General features: G+C 38.3%; 2 protein-coding genes across 2 annotated transcripts in view; one reads left to right on the forward strand and one right to left on the reverse strand.

Moving 5' to 3' along the window:
- The first annotated feature begins 1565 nt into the window (after window positions 1–1565).
- Window positions 1566–2234, forward strand: LOC128480734 (claudin-22-like). The gene has a single exon (XM_053458315.1). It carries the CDS (start codon window positions 1566–1568, stop codon window positions 2232–2234), a length of 669 nt encoding a protein of 222 aa, XP_053314290.1.
- A 9369-nt stretch (window positions 2235–11603) lies between these two features.
- The window catches only part of WWC2 (WW and C2 domain containing 2), a 70017-nt gene continuing 59636 nt past the window's right edge, over window positions 11604–21984 (reverse strand). The window contains exons 17-23 of the mRNA XM_053459503.1: window positions 21626–21753; window positions 20976–21168; window positions 20478–20642; window positions 14308–14400; window positions 13383–13625; window positions 12960–13087; window positions 11604–12354 (exon numbers count right to left, since the gene is read on the reverse strand). Of these exons, the coding sequence (XP_053315478.1) occupies window positions 12288–12354; window positions 12960–13087; window positions 13383–13625; window positions 14308–14400; window positions 20478–20642; window positions 20976–21168; window positions 21626–21753 (1017 nt within the window). The 3' untranslated portion in view covers window positions 11604–12287. The remainder of the gene's footprint in view (window positions 12355–12959; window positions 13088–13382; window positions 13626–14307; window positions 14401–20477; window positions 20643–20975; window positions 21169–21625; window positions 21754–21984) is intronic.

The raw sequence follows: 21984 nt of genomic DNA on the forward strand, positions 1-21984 counted from the left end.
TCTGCCTACCTTTAAGTCATCAGAAATAATTATTCTCAAGTCCCTCTCCTCTGTTGTTACTAACAGAGCAGTACCAGCAGTGCTGTATTCTGCCTTGGGACTTTTACATCCCAAGTGCATTATTTTACATTTATCAATATTAAACTGGAGCTGCCACACTCTTGACCATTCTTTTTTAAATTTACTTAAATCACTTGCCATAAGGCTTGTTCAACCATGAATGTCTACCCTATTGCAGACCATTGTACTATCTGCAGAAAGACATATCCTTAGAATTAAGACACTTTCTGTACCAGTCCCCGAGGTACCCAATTAGTATTAACTACAACCTTCTTTCACTCAACCATTGCTTCATCCATTTGGCAGTCATGTAAAGCAACAAAAAATGGGGGCACATAACCAGCAAAAACAACCTAATGAGTTGTGATCATTTTTTAAAAACACTGTGTTAATTTAGAACATTTTTATCTTATAGATACACTACTGTTCAAAAGTTTGGGGTCACTAAGCAGTTTTCATGGAGAACAAGGAGCTGCGCGAACATAATTGCAAAAGGGGTTCCTAATTGTCAATTAGTCTTTTAAACTTTCACTTGGATTCTTGGATTAGCAAACACAACGTGCCATTGGAACACAGGTGAGATGGGAGTGATAACGGACCTCTATAAGCCTATAAACATTTTCCACAAAAAATAGTTGGGCAGCAACACTTGCTTCTCTAACATCATTTATGATGTCTTTTCTCCTGGGCATTGTGTTAACACACACCTGAATGCTCCAGACCAGCAAACTGCTAAAATTCTGGCTTTTCTAGATGTGGTCACACTTGCTGATGATCAATTAATCAATTTTCCTTGTAATATCATTTTTAGTGGAATAAAAGTGTTCCCAAATAAATAGGCAGTAATAATTCAGAAAGTAAATCAGATAGAAATTGTAAGCAATGATCAAACTAGTAGCACAAGTGAAAGCCTGACTTTAAATTGCGTTATACTGGCACCTGCTGATATGCTACAGCTGTATGAAACACGGTAATGTTATATATAACTCTTCTCACATGTAAAGTGCACAGAATATAGAAAGAACGACATGTGACTTTAGACCATATGGGCTCACACAGACAAATAAATGTCTTGTAGAAACTTCTCCCAGAAAATAGATTTATTATATTCTTAATGTATATATGTAAATTCCTCTAACCTAACACGTTTCCTTAAGTGTATTTATCATTAATATCCCTGAAATTTCGAAATATTCTCGGATTCAAGATTTGCAAATTTGGATGCCCTGTAATTCGGTTTCAAAATAGCAACCAACATAAGGATGATTAATGTAGCAGCTCCCATGTATCTTATGCTACTTCCTCTGTTTCTTTAATGGTATCTGACATAATAGTCCCTTGGACGGGATCCAGTAACTGAAACTAAATACTTCATTCATTAAATACAAATACAGATCCCAAGGGCTTTAAAGAGTAGACGCTACAGCTTAAAACCAGCACCACTGGCCAGCTAAGTACCGAATTAACAAACCACAAAGAAACACTACATCAGTCACTCAGAAGATATGGCCATGACTAAGAGGCTCAAGCTACAGTACGGGGCAATGTTCTTCTCCGTTTTGGGATGTGTACTAACCTGCGTCAGTACTTTTGTACCTCTTTGGAAGAACCTCAACTTAGATCTCAATGAACTGGAGATCTGGACATCGGGACTATGGCAGACTTGTGTGGTTCAAGAGGAGGGTCCTGTACAGTGTAAGGATTATGACTCCTTCTTGGCACTGCCTTTACCACTCAGGATATCAAGAATTTTGATGTTCCTTTCCAATGGTTTGGGGGTCATTGGACTCCTAATTTCTTGCTTTGGACTTGAATGCCTCAGGATCGGAGAAGATGAGACTAAAAAAAAGTTGAGTATCTTCGGAGGGATATTATTTTTGGTCTCTGGGGTCATTGCAGTGATCCCAGTATCTTGGATAGCATATGAAACTGTCCAGGAATTCTGGGATGAGACTATCCCTGAGATTGTGCCAAGGTGGGAATTCGGTGAAGCTTTGTTTATGGGCTGGTTTGGCGCTTTCTTTCTAATGCTCGGTGGCTCATTACTAATTTGTTCAAGTGTCTCTTCAAATAAAAAGTCACTTAATGAAAAATATCTACCAGCAAATGGAGCAAGCTCTCAATCTTATCTTCCGGCACGTCCACAAAACAGGTGTCCTGATTTAACCATTTGAAAGCTGCATCACTGAACACATTTTTTTTTTTTCTGCATTTAGCCCAGAGGGTGACTTGTACCGATAGATTATGTGACTTGGTATTAGTTCATTTTTTTTTATATGAAATGTGCCAAATTATCAAGAAACCACCATATCGTCCGTCGACCCCTAATGAAATATATGGATTTTGCCTATATGAATTTGCTTCTGGAGAAGATCTTTAGCACATAGTAATAATAATCCGTTATGTTCTTCAGAATATTAGATATAGTAATTCTGAGGCACAAACTCTTGTCCTACCAAGAAAACTTGACTATGATTTTTGAGTCCATTTACTCATTTGTTGTAATATGAATATCATTTACTAGTTAGAAAAAGGATTTTTCTGAGCTTATGTAGATAGCTTACTATGGTGTTAAAAAACATTTTCTTACTCTGATGATCCACGCACAAACTATATAGAAGGACTGTAACAATATATTATGTTTGCAAAAATGTTAACTTTGATAATACATATATTTCCAATTTTAAAAGAATTTAACTTTATTGTAAAAAAATGGAATATATATTTCTCAGGTTGTTTTTCTACTTTTTAAATATATGTTATTTATGAACGAGTGCTTGAATTGTCTTGCTATGCTTCAAATTGTCTGCCTGCCTGCCTGTCTGTCTGTCTATCTATTCTTCATTAATCCAGATACACAGACACCTGTTGCATAGATCACACTGTTTAGACAAAGAATATGACCCCTCCAAAAGAAAAACCCTTATATTGAGACAATGCCATACCTTATCTTGTCCTGTGGTTTTAAAGTCTCCATGCACTGCTGTTGTTTTATGTTTAATGCTTACTTGAGCAATAAAGGAAACAAAATGATCGAAAATAATGATCTTTGTGTGAAATGTAAAAAAAAATGTCGTCTACAGAAACATTATCCTCTTCAGTAAGTAGCTGTCGTTATAAGTCAGACCTCCATGCTTTCACACTGATTTCTGCAAAACACACAAGTCAATCATTCCGGCACCTTCAGCTCCAGCAGGTTCTGTGACATCTCTTGCTGGCACATCACGCTCCGTGCAGATGACAGATAGACATGCTTTCCACAAAACTTTCATCACACTCCATACGCTTCACAGCATCCAACCTGTCTCATAATTGTATTCGGCATCAGTGATCTACTTTTTTTGGCACTAAGGAGAATGGAATGCTACAGCTTTCATATACACTTGTTTTTGTTTTGTTAACCAAGACGTTGCAAAAAAAAAAAAAAAATATATATATATATATATATAACTATAGGCATTCAAGAAGACACATGTTTTTAAGAATTTAGGATAATAGAACTACCGTATTTGCTCGATTATAAGACGACCCTGATTATAAGACGACCCCCCCCAAATCTGAATATTAATTTAGGAAAAAAGAAAAAGCCTAAATATAAGATGACCCTATAGGAAAAAAGTTTTACCAGTAAATGTTAATTCATCTAAACTATTTTTTTTAATAAAAGCTATTATTGAGAAAAATATTTTGGTTTTATTTCCTTCTATTTTCCAACCTGCCCCCCCTCCATTTATGCACATCTGCCCCAGAAATGCCTTATACCCCCTATATGCCACTGTGCCCCATGATATGCCTTTTAACCCTCTCAAATGCCACTGTGCCCCATGATATGCCTTTTGACCCCCTATGTGCCACTCTGCCTCCAGAAATGCCTTATACCCCTATTTGACACTCTGGCATTTAGATGGTTAAAAGGCATAGTATGAGGTAGAGTGGCATATAGGGAGGTTTAAGGCATTTCAGGAGGCAGAGTGGTGTATAGAGGGTTAAAAGGGCATTTCTGGAGGCAGAGCGGCATTAAGGGGGTTAAAAGGCATTTCACAGAGCACTCTGCCTCCAGAAATGCCTTATGCCCCCCATTTAACACTCCCTTCCCCCGCCCCCCAAACTTACCGGAGCTTCTGAGTCCCCCGTCATGTAGCCGGGGCAGCGTGTACAGCTCTACGCGATTCGCGTAGACAACTTACGCTGCAGCCGGAAGGAGGTGCGGCTAGCAGCAGGGGTTGTCTGCGTCCATCGGTAAGTTTGGGGGGCGGGGGAAGGGAGTGTTAAATGGGGGGCATAAGACATTTCTGGAGGCAGAGTGCTCTGTGAAATGCCTTTTAACCCCCTTAAGCTAAGCACCGGGCAGCGTGTAGAGCTCTACGCGAATCGCGTAGACATCTACACGCTACCCCGGCTATACGCTGGGGACTCAGAAGCACCGGTAAGTTGGGCGGGGGGAGGGAGACAGGAGGATCCAGGTTCCCTGCAGCTGCGGGGGATCTGGATCTTAGTCTCATAGTCAGACCTATTGTCAACTTGGCCTTTTGCTTACGGCCATTGTTATCCTGCAAATTCCAAGAGCACCCAATGGGCAGCTTTCGTGTGGAAGAATGCAAATTGTCTGCCAGTGATTTCTGTTAACACGCTGCAATCATCTTGCCATCAATTTGCATAAGATTCCCTGTGCTTTTAGAGCTAACACCCCCCAAAAAACCATCAGTGAGCCACTATCATGCCTCACAGTGGGGATGGTATTCTCTTCGCTATAGGACTTATTGACCCCTCTCCAAACATAGCGCTTTTGGTAGTGACCATAAAACTCTATTTTGGTCACGTCACTCCAAGCTACAGTGTGACAAAAAGCGTGAGGCATGTCAAGGTGTTGTAGGCATATTGTAACCGGGCATTGACGCAGTAAAGGCTTCTTTCTGGCAACCCAACCATGCAGCTCATTTTTGTTCAGGTATCGTTGTATTGTGCTCCTTGAAGCAACCACACCACCTTTTTCCAGAGCAGCCTGCATTTCTCCTGAGGTTACCTGTGGGTTTTTTCTTTGTATGCCGAACAATTCTTCTGACAGTTGTGGCTGAAATCTTTCTTGGTCTACCTGACCTTGGCTTGGCATCAAGAGAGCCCTGGTTTTTCCACTTCTTAATAAGTGAGTGAACAGTACCGACTGGCATTTTCAAGGCTTTGGATATCTTTTCATATCCTTTTCCATCTGTATAAAGTTCCATTACCTTGTTACGCAGGTCTTTTGACAGTTCTTTTCTGCACCCCATCAGTATCCAGTCTGATCAGTGCATCCATGTGAGAGCTGACAAACTCATTGACTATTTATACGCAGACTCTAATTGCTATTTAAAAAGCCACAGGTGTAGAAAATTAACCTTTAATTGTCATTTTAACCTGTGTGTGTCTGAAACAAGGCCAAACATTCAAGGGTATGTCAATTTTTGATCCGGGCCATTCGGGCGAAATCTGTCACCATTATGATTAAAAGGAGCCAAGGAACTATGTGATAAAAATGGCTTCATATGATTACTAAAATACATTTTTTTGCATGAACATTTCACAATTTCTGCCAGAGTATGCAAACTTTTGAGCACAACTGTACTTAGCACTTTAGTTGATAATGTACTTGTTAGTACAGAAACCACACATTCTATACACTTATTGTGTATACTTCATACACTTAATATGAGGTTCTATTACCCGCTGACAGCTAGTGTGCCTTTGACCTTTTAGCATTTTGTAATTTATACAGTTTTTAATTATTAAACTAGTTTGGGTTACAACAACTTCTGATGTGTCTCACTTGAATTATTTAACATATACCATAATTCATTCAAGCTTTTCACTTTCTTGATGCTCAGTAAAATCACTTTCATGTTAATTATTGAATTTTTGGAACCAAGGCTTAATACATTTGACATGATATCTGTTGCATTATGTTCTTGGGGGTTCTGTCCTGGGCCATGCTAAAGCTCACTCTAAATGCACTGCTGGATGGGACTAACCATTCCCAAGGCTCGCCTGAATCGAGGTACAAAATTAAAATTAATTAAGTATTGATGTTTCCTTGAATGTTTTTATGTTTAAGCCTTTTTATTATTTTTTCATTTATTAACAAATCAAGAAAACAAAATATTTCACAACATTCTTGGGTTATGGACCCATTATAATAAAAGACATAAGTACTTATGGAAGTATGAAAACTAATCACCAAAACAAATAAAACTTATACCGCTGACGCCAACACTGTTAAGAGATTTTTGCAATTAACTAGTATTTACAAGTACATTCAAACACTCTACACCCAAAAGAGTATAGACCCAATCCCCTCAGTCCAATGACACCCCTGTCAGTCCACACCACCAAAAACCCCATTCCGGAGAGCAATGAGATTTTAGCTCTGAACTAATTAGTAACAGACTGACAATGTTTGCTGAAATGTCAACTCTTAAACCTTGAGGTCGAAACTTTTGATGCAATGCTGACATATTTTAAAGAATCACTTAAGTGTGCTTTTCTTGTTTTTTGGTGGTTTCAATCCTTTCCATGTGGAAGAGGTAAAAAGTTTGCCCTGAAATAGCGCTACTGAAAGCAAAGCCCAATCTAACCATCCGTGTAGGATTGTTTTCCGAGCCACAAGCAATATCTTTTGTACTAGCTTACTAAGATGCATTCTCCCTCCACAATTCCAAAAAAACATGTGGCAGAAGAAGGAAAGACCCCCAACCCATGTGTTACCAGAAAAAGAAGTCTACATTTACCCCAAAAAGTCTACATTTCTGGGCATGTCTTGAAGCAGTGCCACAGATCTGGCCTCTGCTCTTGACACTTGGAACAGCAGTTCCTCTAATGTTTTAAAATAAAAAAAAAACAAACCAATTGTACTTTGTAAAAAAAAATGTATTTTTTTAAATCACCGAGAAACATGGAAAGTGCAGACACAATGTTAATCTACATGGTGTGGTATTTATAGAAGAGACAAAATGAGAAAACATAAAAGACATTCAGCTTTAAATCTGATCACATATCTAGTTCAGTTCTGAGCATTTCATATTTAACATAGCTTACAAAGAAGAAAAAATACTTTGATTTCAGTAACTTTTGTTCATTTGGCTAAAGAATAATATTTTCTGATGTGCCTGTAATACTTTGATATACAGAATTGTACTAAAATAATAGTAATATCATAGATAACACAAAATAAAGCAACATTAACATCAATTGTTAGATGATATTTTACTAAGAACGTATTTCCAGAGTATTTAGTAAATAGTAACGAGAAAGGTTTATGTATCCACTGTAGCCTTCAGTGAGATGTTGGTTCAGGTTTTGAAGCTTGCAAAGAAAATCAAACAAGAATTAAACCCCATGTCTCACTGGGCTGATCTGATCTTGGGTCCTGCTTTATAAAGTACACATTCCGCTTTATTTGTGTTGAACGGATGATAGGCAACCTCCTCGGTGGAAAGATCAGGTATGCATCATAGGACTTGTAGTATACAGCAGCTACCCTGTTATTACATTAACAAATTAAAGACTTTCTAGTTGCACTACCCTGGGTATTTATCTTTGAGCTTCCAGTCATGTTTTTTGGGACAATCATGGTTTAGAGATTTAAAATACAAATCTTCTCATATCTGATTGCGTACATGCTGCGAACTTCACCCTAATAAACTTACTGTAATCATAACAAAAAACTGCTTATATGATGTGGTAACATTTTTAACACCCCTAATGACATTTCTGAAGGTATTTTGGTAAAAAAGATTTGGATTTACATTTCCAGTTTCTTTTACAGCATATGCCAGCGTGTAACTGACCTCTTTAATCTTTATCAGGTGCTCATTTAACAGCTTCTTACATCTTTGTTTTAAAACAATACCTGGGAACTCTCTGGGTTTGGCCTGGAGGCTGCCGGCGTCATTGATCGTGAACAGGTATACAATCTCTGGATGTTTTGGAGGAAGTTCTACTTTACCGCGCAGGTTGTAGATAAATGTAACAGCCTCCCTTCAGAGGTGGTAGCGGCTGATACAGTGATGGAATTTAAACATGCATAGGATAGGCATAAAGCTATCCTAAATCTAAGACAAGACCAAGGACTCGTTAAGGTCTTTAAACCAGGAAATATGAGCAGACTAGATGGGTCTAATCACTCCGCACTCGGGTTTATCCCAATACTGTCCCAGCACTGAAAAGTTCCCAGGTATGCTTACAACTGATCCAGAAAATAGAAGTAGGAGGCAATTCAGGTAAAGCCTGGAATCTTTGATTAAACAAATCCCCAAAACTTATCATATAACGTTTCAGAAGTGTCAGTGATGTAATAGATGAGTTCATAAGGCATGCTGACCAATAACTGGACAGCACCATGAAATGAAACTGTGTATGACTCCTGAGCTCATAGTGCTCTAAGCTTAGAGTAACTCACTATGCTATACATTGTTTAACCTCTGAGTAACACAGATCCATTCATATAATAAGCTGCATGTTATTCTTCTAGCTTCATATAAAACAGACATTAAAATGACCAGAACTGAACTACAATTTTTTTAAAAAAAACATAAATAAGACCCATAAATAAATAAATGGAGGCAATAAATCATTAAGGAGATACAACAGCTCTACATATCTAACTGCTTTAAATAAAAGCTAGCTGACAGAGGCGACCTTCATTAAACCCTTACATTATACCTTCCCATACCTTGTGAAGAGGGGGGTGGTCCTGCAATATATGCATGGCACTTAACTCCAGATTTATCCCCCTCCCTAATGCTTTAACCCTTAACAAATGTGATACGGGATGTCATATAGTAGTCAATAACACAGGTAGTTTACTATGCAATCTCAGTTATAGTACTTTTTCCCTGTTCTCTATAGCTTTGGTTCCATGTTATGCCAGCAAACTTTACTCTTTTTCATATCATACTAAGGCCCAGTAACCAACATGTATTGTTTGTCTTCATTGTGTTGATCGTCTTGACATGGATGCCCAAATTCACCTTAACAATGGATTTTCATATAACACTTCTGAGTTCTAGATAATGAAAAGCCTCATTGGAACATGGAACAGATGGCATTAACCAGCAATATCTAATTGGAACCATGTCCTGAGATCATTTTGGATTATACATGTAGGGTACATATATATATTTACATACACACATACAGTTCATAATGTAACCAAGCACACACACACACACACGCTTTTCTTTCTCCATCCCTACAAGGAGTAGAAGGTGGAGTGAATTCTACATAAACACGATAGAAGTCACACTGTTATTCTTATTCCGTACACTGCCAGCTTTCTGGCTTTTCTCGTTTGTCATAAATAAACATGCCAAATAATACAGCTTTATCAACCTATTTCTCGTGTGATGAAAATAAAGGGGGCCACAAAGAATCCTATGTTTTGCTTTTTCCTGTATGTTTCAGGAGCAGAGCTGCTCTTTAATTAGTGCTTATGAAACCGCATCAGAAATTGGCAAGGAGATCTCCGAAGGGGCGCAATGCATCTGGATTAACAAACAATTCATGGCAGAATAGTCAGTGACGGAATAAATTAACCCTTACATTCCCGGAGAAGCGCGTGCCACATCCCTCGAGGCCCCGGAACATTCAAACAATAAACTTTGAAAGTATTGCATTCATACAGTATAGTAAATAATGTAGCTTATTATTTTATCCATATTACCATATAAAAAACGATTATTGTGTTTTTCACATATATATATATAACATAATATCCCATTACTTTTTATTTTTTAAATAAAAGAAAGAGGGCCACTGAGAGGCTACTGGGGAAGATATAAATTGAACCAGTCGGATAGTTCACTATTTTTTTTGTTTAATATTTATCTCATATGTTTTGTTCTAATATATTGATTCCTGATGATTCCTTCCTTTGGTTGTGCAATCATGACATAGCACAAATATATGACGATTTATACTATTACTTTTATTTACTTTGCTACTGATTCGGACTTAAAATACATAGGGGATGAACATAAAGGATCCTAACCTAGTATCTGCATAATGGGATCTTAATCCAGCCCATAAAGGGGATCTCTGTTTGATCGCAGGCTACATTCCTAGAAAGGGTATGGGGTTTGCGACCATCAGGCAGTTTAGCCTAGGAAGGAGATGGAAAGCCTGATGCAGCGAAGACTGTAGCTCACAATCCATTACCCTTAATTGTCTTCATATAGAAGAACATCACAGACAAGTGCAGTTAAGATAGCAAACCATTAACAGATTCTGATTCCAGGCTATCAAAACGCTCATTGATGGTTTTTAATGCTGAGGAAAGAAAAATCTGAGTGGTAAGGAAGCATAGCGATGTCCCTTAACTGCCACCCTTGCCAGGTTGTCCCTAAATGGAAGTGGCTTGTACACCACCCTACTGGAAATCAACCCTGCATAACATGTCCTCAGCATGATAGGAGTTACAGGCAGAGGCATTTTTTAACATGTAGTTAACATGATAGTGGCAGGCCCCGCGCAGCCTTGCTGGGGATAGATCGCCCTACTGAGTGATCAGGCTACCCTGATGGTCATAACTTATGTACATGATTACCAGAGGATGTTGAATTCCAAATGTTTAAAAACATAACAAGATAAGGTAAAATTTGAGAAACAGGCACCCAACCTAGCGGCCCTTATCAATCAATTACCTTTTAAATTAAAAGTTTAATTGTATGTTTGTTTATACACAACACTGGTCCTGATCATAAATTATAATATACATGGACACCCATCTTTGGTTACAATTAGAATTCTGATTTTGTAGCTCTGTTGGCCGAGGTATGAAATATATATATATATAAGAAATTCCAACGTAAATCGCATAGATCAATAAATGACTAAAAGGGGCAAGTATGCTTCCCAACAGCATTATTGATATTTTATGTATTATAACCAGATTAACTACCACATCCCTCATGTTACCCATTATGTGGACATATTAAAATACAGAAAGCTGGACACCAGTAAAAGATATCTTCCAGTACTTCAGAAGTCATTACTGACAGTGGGTACAAGCAGCTCACGTCTATTGTGAATCAGTAAAAGGATCATGCACAAGGTAGACTGCAGTATCACGCGAGGGGTAGCCGCATCTTAATTACCATTTAAGTAAAATGTACATAAATCCTTTCTCACTGTGTGTCACGAAGTGTATATGACAATGCACATTGCTGTTCCACTGATACTGTGTCATACCTAAATGGTATAGGAACAATTACTGAAAAGACACAATAATGCTAGGGGTCTCTAAAGGCACAATACACAGCTTGCATCACTTGGTTTTACAAATATATTTTTGGAATCAGGTAGTTTAATAATAATGAAGTCTACATGTTAGGTCCCTTTAATATAAATCAATCAGCTTTCTATGTGTGTGTGTGTGTGTGTGCATTTAGACACACATATATGTGTATATCATTCATACATGCACACTTACACATACATACTCAAATGCACACAGTGAAACAGGTACTACGGCCAGGTCCAACATACTAATGTCACCGAAACCAGCTGGCTCGTTTTCAACATTTCAAGGTAACTTTATACTCCGTTGTCATGAGATCCACCAGGCGGTTCACAGTAGGGTGTAAAATGGTTCTAATTTACAAATCTTCATAATTATATATGTGTTCATGGTTAATGACAAGGATATCTAAAGGCACCAAGGAGGGACTTCCAAGCACCTGGATCATGAGGCAGCCTTGTAGTTTTGGAAAATGACTTTGACATTAAAAAGTCAGTCTCTGGTGCAAAAAAGTCAACAGCGTGGCATGTCAAGCCATATTCACAGCTTACATGAAAAAAACAAACCCAGTCCATAGAGTGTAAGATGTCTGAACACATAACAGTCCTACTAGACATAAGAAAGAAGAATAAACATTTGTGCAGACACAGCTTCTTACTTCTTTGATCCAACTTTACAAAAATATTAAGATGATGCGTATATAACACATACAAACTGTACAAACTCTCCATCATTGTACCAAGTTAGTCTACTTTGGCTTCTTTTTTTTTTTTCTCTTCCTCTTCTTCTCCCGGTTTTCCTAGTTATATTAATTTAGAACAAGACATATTTTTACAAATAACCGGCTACTGTAAAAAAAAATATATTTTTATCTGATAAAAGCAGATGCCTATACTAAAAAAAACTAAAAAGATGAGACGATTGGGGAAAAAAAAATCAGCTATAAAAACAAATACAACTATACATCGTCAGCAGAAAGGGATGGTATGCTGATTTTTGCTCTGGTAAAGTACGCAATCTTCTCCCTGAAAAAGAAAAAAAACAATGTAATGAATGAAAAGAAAATTACAAGTTATGTAATTGTATTAGTTACTTATATAGAAGTCCTCTAATTTCTCCCCTGGTGTGTTGCATATGCTCCCCCATGCCACCAGTATTTTTGTTTTATTTATATACTGAAAAATTAAAATGGATGTATGGATGAATCTGTTGAAATTGTAAGCGTCAATGGTTATTGTGTCCACCCATTTTTCTGCACGAGAGAGAGAATGAGAGAGAATGAGAGTGAATGTGGGTATGGGGCAACAAATGTATTAAATTCCATTAATGCCCATGGTTTCGGAATAGGATGTCCAAAAACCTCATATATTTATATTATATGGCCTCAATCGTATGCACAAAAGGTTGTTATCCAATGCATATATATAACTTATTTTATTTTGCAAACACTGTTACATGTTTTTTTTATTTAGTGTATGAAAGGGACAGGTCTGCTTTTAGAGTATGACATTGGTTTAGTGTAGTCTGACACTAAGTTAATAAAGCTGTTGAAGCACAATTTGATATATAAAGGATTATTTAAACATTGAACTAGATAAATCTTTGGCAATGTGGTCTGAACATTTCTCACCTAAAAGACTGCACTTGAAGGGGAACATTCTGGCTCTGCTCCCGTAGTCTGCATACATCCTTTGAGGCTTTTCTCATTAATTTTTCAGCGTTCAAACCTTGCTTTTGTTCTTCTTTTGATTGCTCAGCCTAGAAACAAACCAGAAATCCATGTTCTGTTGCTAAAGTTTAAAGAACCATTTGACCAAGAAGTGTCATCTAATAAGACACATGGAAGGGAAAAGGATTTAGCTTGTTGTGTGTGATAATAGCAGATAATTACATTTCTAACTTCCATAAGAAAGATTTATCATTTTTCGTCTTTTTTTTCACTGCTAGTTGTCTGATAATTGGTGGGATTAGACAGGAAAGGAGTGTATATTAATAAATATCCAGTATACATGCAGTGCAACTGTTTCCCTTTAAGTGAGAGTGGGATCAATACCTGCTTTTCGGCCTGTTTTAAAAGCTTTTGGAACCGATCATCTTCTAGAATACACAGTGGCAAAGCGGTCTCTCTTCTGACTTTCATCTCTTCTAGTTTCTGCTTTAGGTCTCTCAAGGACTGGAGCTCATCATTGAGGCGCCTTTGCCTTGTGCGTGACGCTTGGAGATCCAGCTCCAAATCAAGAGATGTCCGTTCACGACATTCATGCATAGCTCTTCTTGTCATCGTCTGACAGACGGGCTAATTAGAAGAAGAGAGCTTTTAATAAATAATTGCTGCTAATAGGACACATTTATTTACTCAGTTGGAAAGCACTGCACACTCGAATACGGATGAACATTCATCCAGAAAATAACATCTCAATGATAGTTGTACTTTGCAGCCAGATCTGAACAGCTGTTTCTGAGATGAAGTGATGGAAGTACTAAACAAAGTAAAATGTAATTTATATTGGTAAGTCTGTTATATTCCAGAAGAAGCCTTTTACACAATGCACAAGGAACAGAAGGACAGTTCCTACAACTTTTACTCACTATCTGTTGAGTGGCTGGGTGGTTGGTTAAGAAGTATCTTGGTCTAAAGTCTAAAAACTATGAACTTGAGGAACCAAGAGAGAACTTGCGGTATAACTTATATAGAGATAATTTATATATATATATATATATATTATATAGAGAGATCTGAAGGACATTGGGGCTTTACAGATATAATAATATTAATAATAAAAACAAATAAGGATGAATACAACATTTTCTATTCCAAATTAGCGATCGCAACTGGACGCTGTTCCATCTCATTACAGAGAAGTAATGTTCACAGTTCATTTGCTGGTATTCCTCAATGTCACTGTATGAAATAACTTGGTAGTGAAAGAGAAGAACAAAAGGTCATATATATCTGTGGTAAATTTAGGTACGCGTACCCTCTTCACTCTCAGGCTGCGTCTCTCTGAAGCATTCCTTACGAATGGAGATTTTTTGGCTAGGGTTGAGCTGTCACTGTCACTTCGGCTCAACTGTAAAGAAAAAAGGAAAAAAAAAAGTGATTAGAAGTATTCACAAATCAGTGTTGTGTAACATCCCCAGGTGTGGTATTCCTGGGAGAGCAATCATTCTGCTAATGCATAGGTAAACACATTTCACTCACATGAATACGATATATGAATCCTTTTAGAATTAAGCCACTTAATCCAAAATTCTCTTTTGCCTTGTGGGTCCAAGTTTTAAAATGTTTATCAAAGTTACGCAATTCAGTTTTCACACAATGCAAACACCTCTGGACTGGCAGAACTTTAATGTCAGGGGCCCAGCCACTTAAAGGAAAAGTGGAGATCAAAGTAAAAAGCCTCTTAAAAAGAACTCCCACCATTTATTTAATTACTTATATTAGTTTAAAAAAAGTTTTCAATATAAATAGTTTTCTATAAATAGTGTTTTTATTGTTAAATAGTTCCAGTGATTGCATCATATAATATAACCACATAACAGTGTGGTGACTGTTCAGGGAAAGTCATCCCAAAATATCACATGACTGACAATGGCGGCCTACAGGTCTGCAGATAAAGGAAGTTTCTTTAAGCCTAATTGTCATGCTATATACCAGTGGTTCTCAACTCATGGGTCGCGACCCTGTCTCCGGTGGGTCGCGGAGGGTCAGGGCTGGACTGGAGGCATACCGGGAAAACGGCACTGTCCTGGGGCTGCCTTACACATTCTAGCGGCAATCCGCGAGCCGCAGGCTGTCAGGACCGTGGCCGCAACAACCAGGGCCATCAGACAGCCTCCGGTCTGTCATGTACTTTAGTATTACTCCCCGACCGCAAAGCAAGTTGCTTGATTGGTTTGCAGTCGCTGTCTGCTCCTAGTGGGAGCTGAATAAAGTTTTTCTCTGATTGCTCCTCCCCTCTTCCTGCTGCAGCCCGCGGGCAGCCTTTCCACTCCCTCATCTTTTCTGAGGTAAGTATATATTTTTTTGTGTACTAATTATTTATATATATTCTGGTTCTTGAGAAAGGCTCATTGAGAGCCGAAACGTTGGACCTTCACCAAGTCAATACATTTTATAAAAAGAAGACCCACTGAGTGCATCAACTTTATTTGCTGTATATACTTTTTGTATTGTTAGCACCTGGGCATATTGCAACTGCTTCCAGTCAAGTGAGTGTGTTACATTCTATATCTTTTGATATATATATATATATATATAAAATCTGCTCTGCTGTCCCTATTGCCTCTGTCCCCCACTAGGACACAGCCCCTGTTACCCCACCAAATCCCCTATTACCCCCCACTACAGCCCCAGTTACCCCCACCACAGCCCCTATCCACCATCATAGTCCCTGCCCCCCAACACAGTCCCTGTCCCCTACTCCCCACCACAGCCCCTATGCACCATCTCAGCCCCAGTTACCCAGGCATCACAACCCCCCCCCCTCACCCCCATTTTGCACAGACTGAAAAAAATCAAAGCTTTCAAAAAGAAAATGGCATTGTGGACGAGTCATGTGAAGTCATATGAAGCCATATGAACTCTGGTTCAGCTAAAGACAAAGCATTGAAACAGAATGGACATTGGACATGGCCTCAGAGTTTGTCTACCATCACCCCAGATTTTAAGACACTCCTCAAAAGCATCCCCAGTTTTCCCATTAGTTCTACCTCATATGTTTCAATGACTGTTTGTTTATTTATTTATTGGGTTTTTGCCTCAATGGCACTTTCATTTCACTAGCGCTGTGATTATTGCACAATTAATTTTCACTAGCGCTGTGATTACAATATTCATTGTCCAAAGTATCCATTTGTTTACCGTTTCTTTACTGTTTAAAAAGTGCATATATATAATATATATATATATAATGTTTCAGAAATGAAATTATTTTTGGGTCGCGACTTAATGACCAAAGACAAATGTGGGCCCTGAGGATACACGGGTTGAGAACCACTGCTATATACTACTTCTTATGTCCTGTCTACCCATTGTACAGCGCTATGGAATATGATGGTGCTATATAAAACAATAATAATAATGTTGGAGATCTAGGTTATGTTCATCTTCTTCTTCCTTGTGTGCAACTAGTGTGTAGCTCAACATAAATGTGACTCCCTGTTATCTGAATAATATTGTAGCGGGCATCATTTTTGGACCTGCCTTTTACGCTTCGGCCTTTAAACACAGAAGGTGATTTATTGTCACATCGGGGGGGGGGTATTCTATGCTTCAGACTCTGGTTAAATATCTTATGGAGCCATCATTTCCTCAGGACCAAGTAAACAGGGGTGCGCCAGGGGTCTACGTACGCAACGTCCAAGCGCGCCAGCATGTGATGGGTATTGATATGAGATATCATCAGCCATAAAAGTAAGTGCTGCTTAATGAAGGCAGTTCTGCTCTGTGACAATAGCTCCCAAAGTTTTAAAAAATGATTTCTGTTTCTTTATCATTAGTTACAAAAGCCTGGATGCCACGTATTACATGAAACATTTACAAAATGAGCGTAAAGGGCCTTCAGGCAATAGCTGCAGTTACTGAGAAATGACTACATTTGCATTGTACAGCCATTTCAGAGAGGAAAATGGCTTTAATGTTCATTGTGGGAGAATGTACCGCAAACATGAAATATACAAAACTTCTAATTAACTATACGGAGACACTTAATTGTACGTACGACGATTCAACAATAACACTTACTCCTATTCATTATTATAGAGACCAAAGCAAGCATTGTCCTCCGTATAATGGAATATTAGGCTTTGTGTCGATAAACGTGTCGCCTACGCCTATAAAGAGCTATTGAAAGCAGCTGTAGATGGTACAATGAGCTAATATCCAGAAAAACAGCACCAAATGTTTATTACTGGGTTTTAGCTACAAACAAGTAAATATGTTCGAAAAAAACAACTATTTTGTTAAATGTTTCCACTCTTCGTGCATGCTCCCTGTTAACATGATAAAAGTGACGAGCTCTTTGAAATGAAGCAGATCTATGTCCCTGTTATATTACATCACATCTTTAAAGGTGCTGTTCTACCTACTCTGCTGAATTTAACCCTTTGTAAGTAAGTATGGCATTAGAAACATCATTCCTTGTACTACTGAATAGCAAAACATTTCCAGAGCATTATTTAATCAAGTACAATTTTGCCTTGTAATATTATTTTAGGTGGGAGCTGTCATGATTAACTCATATAATGTAGTGGATGCATGGAAGGGTTACCCAGCAGAGGTGGTTAGTTTCTTTGTTTAAGCATTCAATGAGTTAATCTGAGGTTGATTTAAATGTGTTTCTTTGTGCATGCCCTCTGTATCTGTTCTGGCTAGAGGTGTCATCTTCCTAAAGGACCCCTGTGGTGATTCATGGCCTAACTGATAAGGATCCTTAGTTATAGGAATTCCATTCCTATCTTGAGTGGGGGGGTTTCCATCACCTTTACCCCACCATAACTTATTGGCACATCAAAGATGGGACCCGATTCTTGGGGATGGTGTCATATAATCAGTCATGTGGTCAGAGGGGTGTTTGCTTGCAAAAGTCTGATTTAGGGACAATGCAGCGACCTCAAAGCAGAACTCCAGGATATACTCTGATCGGAACAACATCATAAGAAACCATCTGGACTTAAGGAGTTCCCACAGGCCTACTTATTGGAGAAACTCGTGAGTGAGGGTCCTGTGTTTAAGTCCTATTTTTGCTATTTTATTTTTGCTGTTTTATTTTTCTTTTGTATGTCTTGTTTTTTGTAATTCTGGCACTGTGTAATCTTTGTCTTTTTGTTATTAAAATATTCATAATCCAAGTCTGTCTTTGGGCTCTAGTATTGACATCCACGAACCCTAAGAGAGGATAACACATTACCATATTGTTATTAAGTTCCACAGGATATATATATATATATGTTGGTTGCCCAGGGTGGGTTGATATATATATATATATAGAGATAAAGGTTCTAATTCGGATTTCTCACGAATCCGGTATCAAAATCGTGAGTGGTGGCAGACTACCTGGGGGGATACAGGCAGGATTTGGGGGTTAATTTGGTGTAACTTATGCCTTGTTAAGGGGTGAAGTTAGTAAATCCAGAGGCCTGGTGCTATTAACCCCTTCATGCCCACGCCCTCCACACAGTCACGGCTTGGCAAGTAGTCCTGACCGTGACAGGAGCACTTAATTGTCATGTGACAATAAAAGCAAGCCTGACAGGTTGTTGTCATAGTAACCAACAATGTTTCTGTAGAAAGAATGCAATGACAGATTATAATGATTATAACTGGCAAAAACGAAAAGCAATCCGTGCAGAAGACATCTGAATGTACTGTGATTAGGAAGTCAAAAGGAGTAAAACCATAAAAAAACAACATCTTGAGCTAAAACCTCCACAATTTTCCACTGTGGGAAAATAATCATCTCTAAAATGTTATTTTGTGCTATTTAACTAAAAAGGCACTTTAAGTGGAAAATGGGTGGCTTAATGGTAGTCCAGCCCATTTGTAACCATAATCTGCATATACCCCACCCACTTCCACTTTAAGACACACCCACTTCACTTCACAATAATTATTATTTTTAATGGTAGAGGGATGTCAACTCTAGTACTCGGTGTATTGCTGAATCTAGAATGCAAGTCATTCTCTGCGCACACTCCATGTAGTAAGATCCAGAGCATAGTTCTTAGGGATGGTTTTAACAACAGATCCCACAATCCAAAATGTATCACGTGGGACTGGAATAGGTTTGCACATAATTATTCAATTTTTATAACTTTCATATATATATATATATATATATATATATATATATATATATATATATATATATATATATATATAAAATAATTACTAGAGCTATATATGGGAAAAAAGCAAGAAATATCATAAAAATGGAACACAAAGAAGCGCCCTTATGAGAGAACAGGCTGGCTGGATTCGCAGAAAGAGTTAATTCAGCAGATGTTTGCTAGGGAAGAGGCGTGGCTTTATCCAGGTGGGGATAATGTCATTTTTGGCCAAGATTCAGCTGTTAATGTAGGATTTAAAGACATCTGGGTCGGTTTACAAGAGGAAAACGCAACTGCAAATATTTGATGCCTCTGCAGTGGGTAGATAAAAAAAAATTCCATGACATTGTTCTTTAGATTGAGTGCAGATTATCCATTGATATTTGATATACGTAAAATTAAACGCAGGGATCACATTACTTAATTTCTACCCCCACATTCCCATTTCTAAGCGTTCATTATATAGATGTATAAATGCGCACATTAACCTCCAGTGACACGCGATGGGAAACTGACCGGCTGAGAAGATCAAAAGAGCTTCAGACCCCGGGCCGAGGCAAAATTCCAATGGGATCTGATTTCCAGACACCATTTCCTGGGGCAATTCAAGCTCTTTTTGCATCAGTTTACAGAGAGGGACTGTCTGCCATCCACAGCAGCGTTTCTGCAAATATTTGGTTTAAATGAGAATAGTTTACCTGGGGGAGCCAGATATGGCAGCGTGGCAAAATGTGGCAAAGTGTCATTTTTTTGTCCTGGAGTTTACTCCATTATTTGACAAAGACTGTCTAAACCAATCAACAACAATCAGCAACTTAACAAGTGAAAGATAATGCAACGGGGAGAAATAATTGCGCAGACATGTATACGCGTTAGAAAATCTGATCCGTCATCTTAACGTCCTGTTCTTAGGTTATAAAAGATTATTCTTCCCTATTAAGTATATCTTACACTTTTGTTGTATTAGATTGTTCCAGAGAGGAGTAGAGGAAGGAGTTCTAGGGGAGAAATGTACTAGTTATGCCACCTTCGGCTTTGCTGAAGTAAAATGATACAGAATTATAATAATGCAGATTATAATTGACAAAGCAAAGCGAAAAAAAAAGACCTACAAGCTGGAAAAAAGGCTAATCCTAGTAATCATTAGGAAGAAGAAAAAGTATTGGAGGTTTTACACACAGGCGTCACAACTCTTTGTAACACTCTTTTCGGCATTTGGAAGAAAATCATATTTTACTTCACCCTCCAAATCAATGCTTTTCTCACGCATACCGAACGCACACCAAAAGTAAAGTGGGAAAAAAGGAAAAAAACGTACCCTACATATATATTGGTTCTTCTCTCCTGGAGAGAAGGTCTGTGACCGGACGATCATGCTGTTTCGCACAAATGGACGCTGCCTGGAGCCAAGGTTATTCCTGTCCTTGGGACGGACAGAAATATCTTCATGAAGTGCTTGCTCGGTGTTTGTCTCTTTGTCGACCTGTGAGAAAGGGATGGGTTACGGGTTTTTTCCTCATCATAGTGATGTAGATCTTACGAGCTGACGTCGCATATTATTCTACTCCAAGACTAATCAGAAACTATTTGTATAAAAGGCTGCAGACCTCATTAGCACAGTTACTTAGGGCCGCGTTGTCGTTTCACATGCCAGCTGGTGGAAATTTGTTTTTGCTCTTTAAAAGTATGCGAAAATCAAACGTTAAAGGGTGGACAAACACTCAAAAAGTAAATGGCGGGTCATTGCACGCTCATCTTGGTTAGCGAAGTAGTTAATAAAGGGCAAGGACATCCAGTAAAACCAACATAAATTTACCAGGGTCGGTGACTCCACCGCAGAAATGGGACACGAGGTGGAATCGCAGTTTTCTGCTTCTTCATAGATTTCTTGGGGTGCTTCTGTAATATCACTTGATGCTTGCAGTGGCTCCTGATAACACATGTCCATAAGTTCCTTTGATTGGGGCTCAGCAAGATTTCCAAAAGATCCCTCGGGAAGCACTTCGGACCTAGGAGTAATTAAACACCATATATTAAAGCCCTACAGCTCATTTTCTCAGCAACATCTTACGTAAAGAATGAAATAAATGATCAATTAATTAAAATTTTCCGGATGGACTTCGATAGGTTTGACTGTCCATCGCTGATGCATACCAGTTATTTAAATTCAAACAACAAACGAGTAAAGTGGCTGGAGGCAGTAAAAAAAGAAAGCAGGAAGGAAATACACGTTTAAACCAAAAATAAACACACACAGAGAATGAACCTGCTAGTTCTACTTTCATAGCATATTGAACACTTACTACTATTTCTGTATAAAATCTTTTCTAACCCATCCAGGAACATGAAAGTAGCCTTTTGTATTTTAGCAACGTGATGTGGAAGTCTTAAGGCGCTGCTCAGATTTTCAGAATTAGCAGGGGAAGGAATAGAACTTGAGAGAAAAGATGAACATCAATCAGATACCATTGCTCCTGAGAACAATTCTGCTCCTGGTCATCCTCGTCATCTTCCTCTTCTTCTTCCTGGGCCAGTTCTTGCTCCACCGCTTCCAACTCAGCAGATGTCCTCTCCAGCAAAGCTGAAACAGCGTCCTACCAGAAAAGGCGATAAAGCAGCCAAACTGATGATCATCAAAAGAAAAGCAAAAGCCAAGATCTTGCAATCATAAGTGCAGTTCTGTAATCTTTAACTGAAATTCTGCTTGACTTCTGTCATGTCGTGTCTGTGATTACAGTAGGAATAAAACAGTATCCAGCCATCTACCCTTCTTTTTTTAGACGCCAATGTATTTGTGTAGATTTCTACTACAAAGGTAGAGGTAA

The sequence above is a fragment of the Spea bombifrons genome, chromosome 1, assembly GCF_027358695.1.
Source record: "Spea bombifrons isolate aSpeBom1 chromosome 1, aSpeBom1.2.pri, whole genome shotgun sequence".
Taxonomy (NCBI): Eukaryota; Metazoa; Chordata; class Amphibia; order Anura; family Pelobatidae; genus Spea; species Spea bombifrons.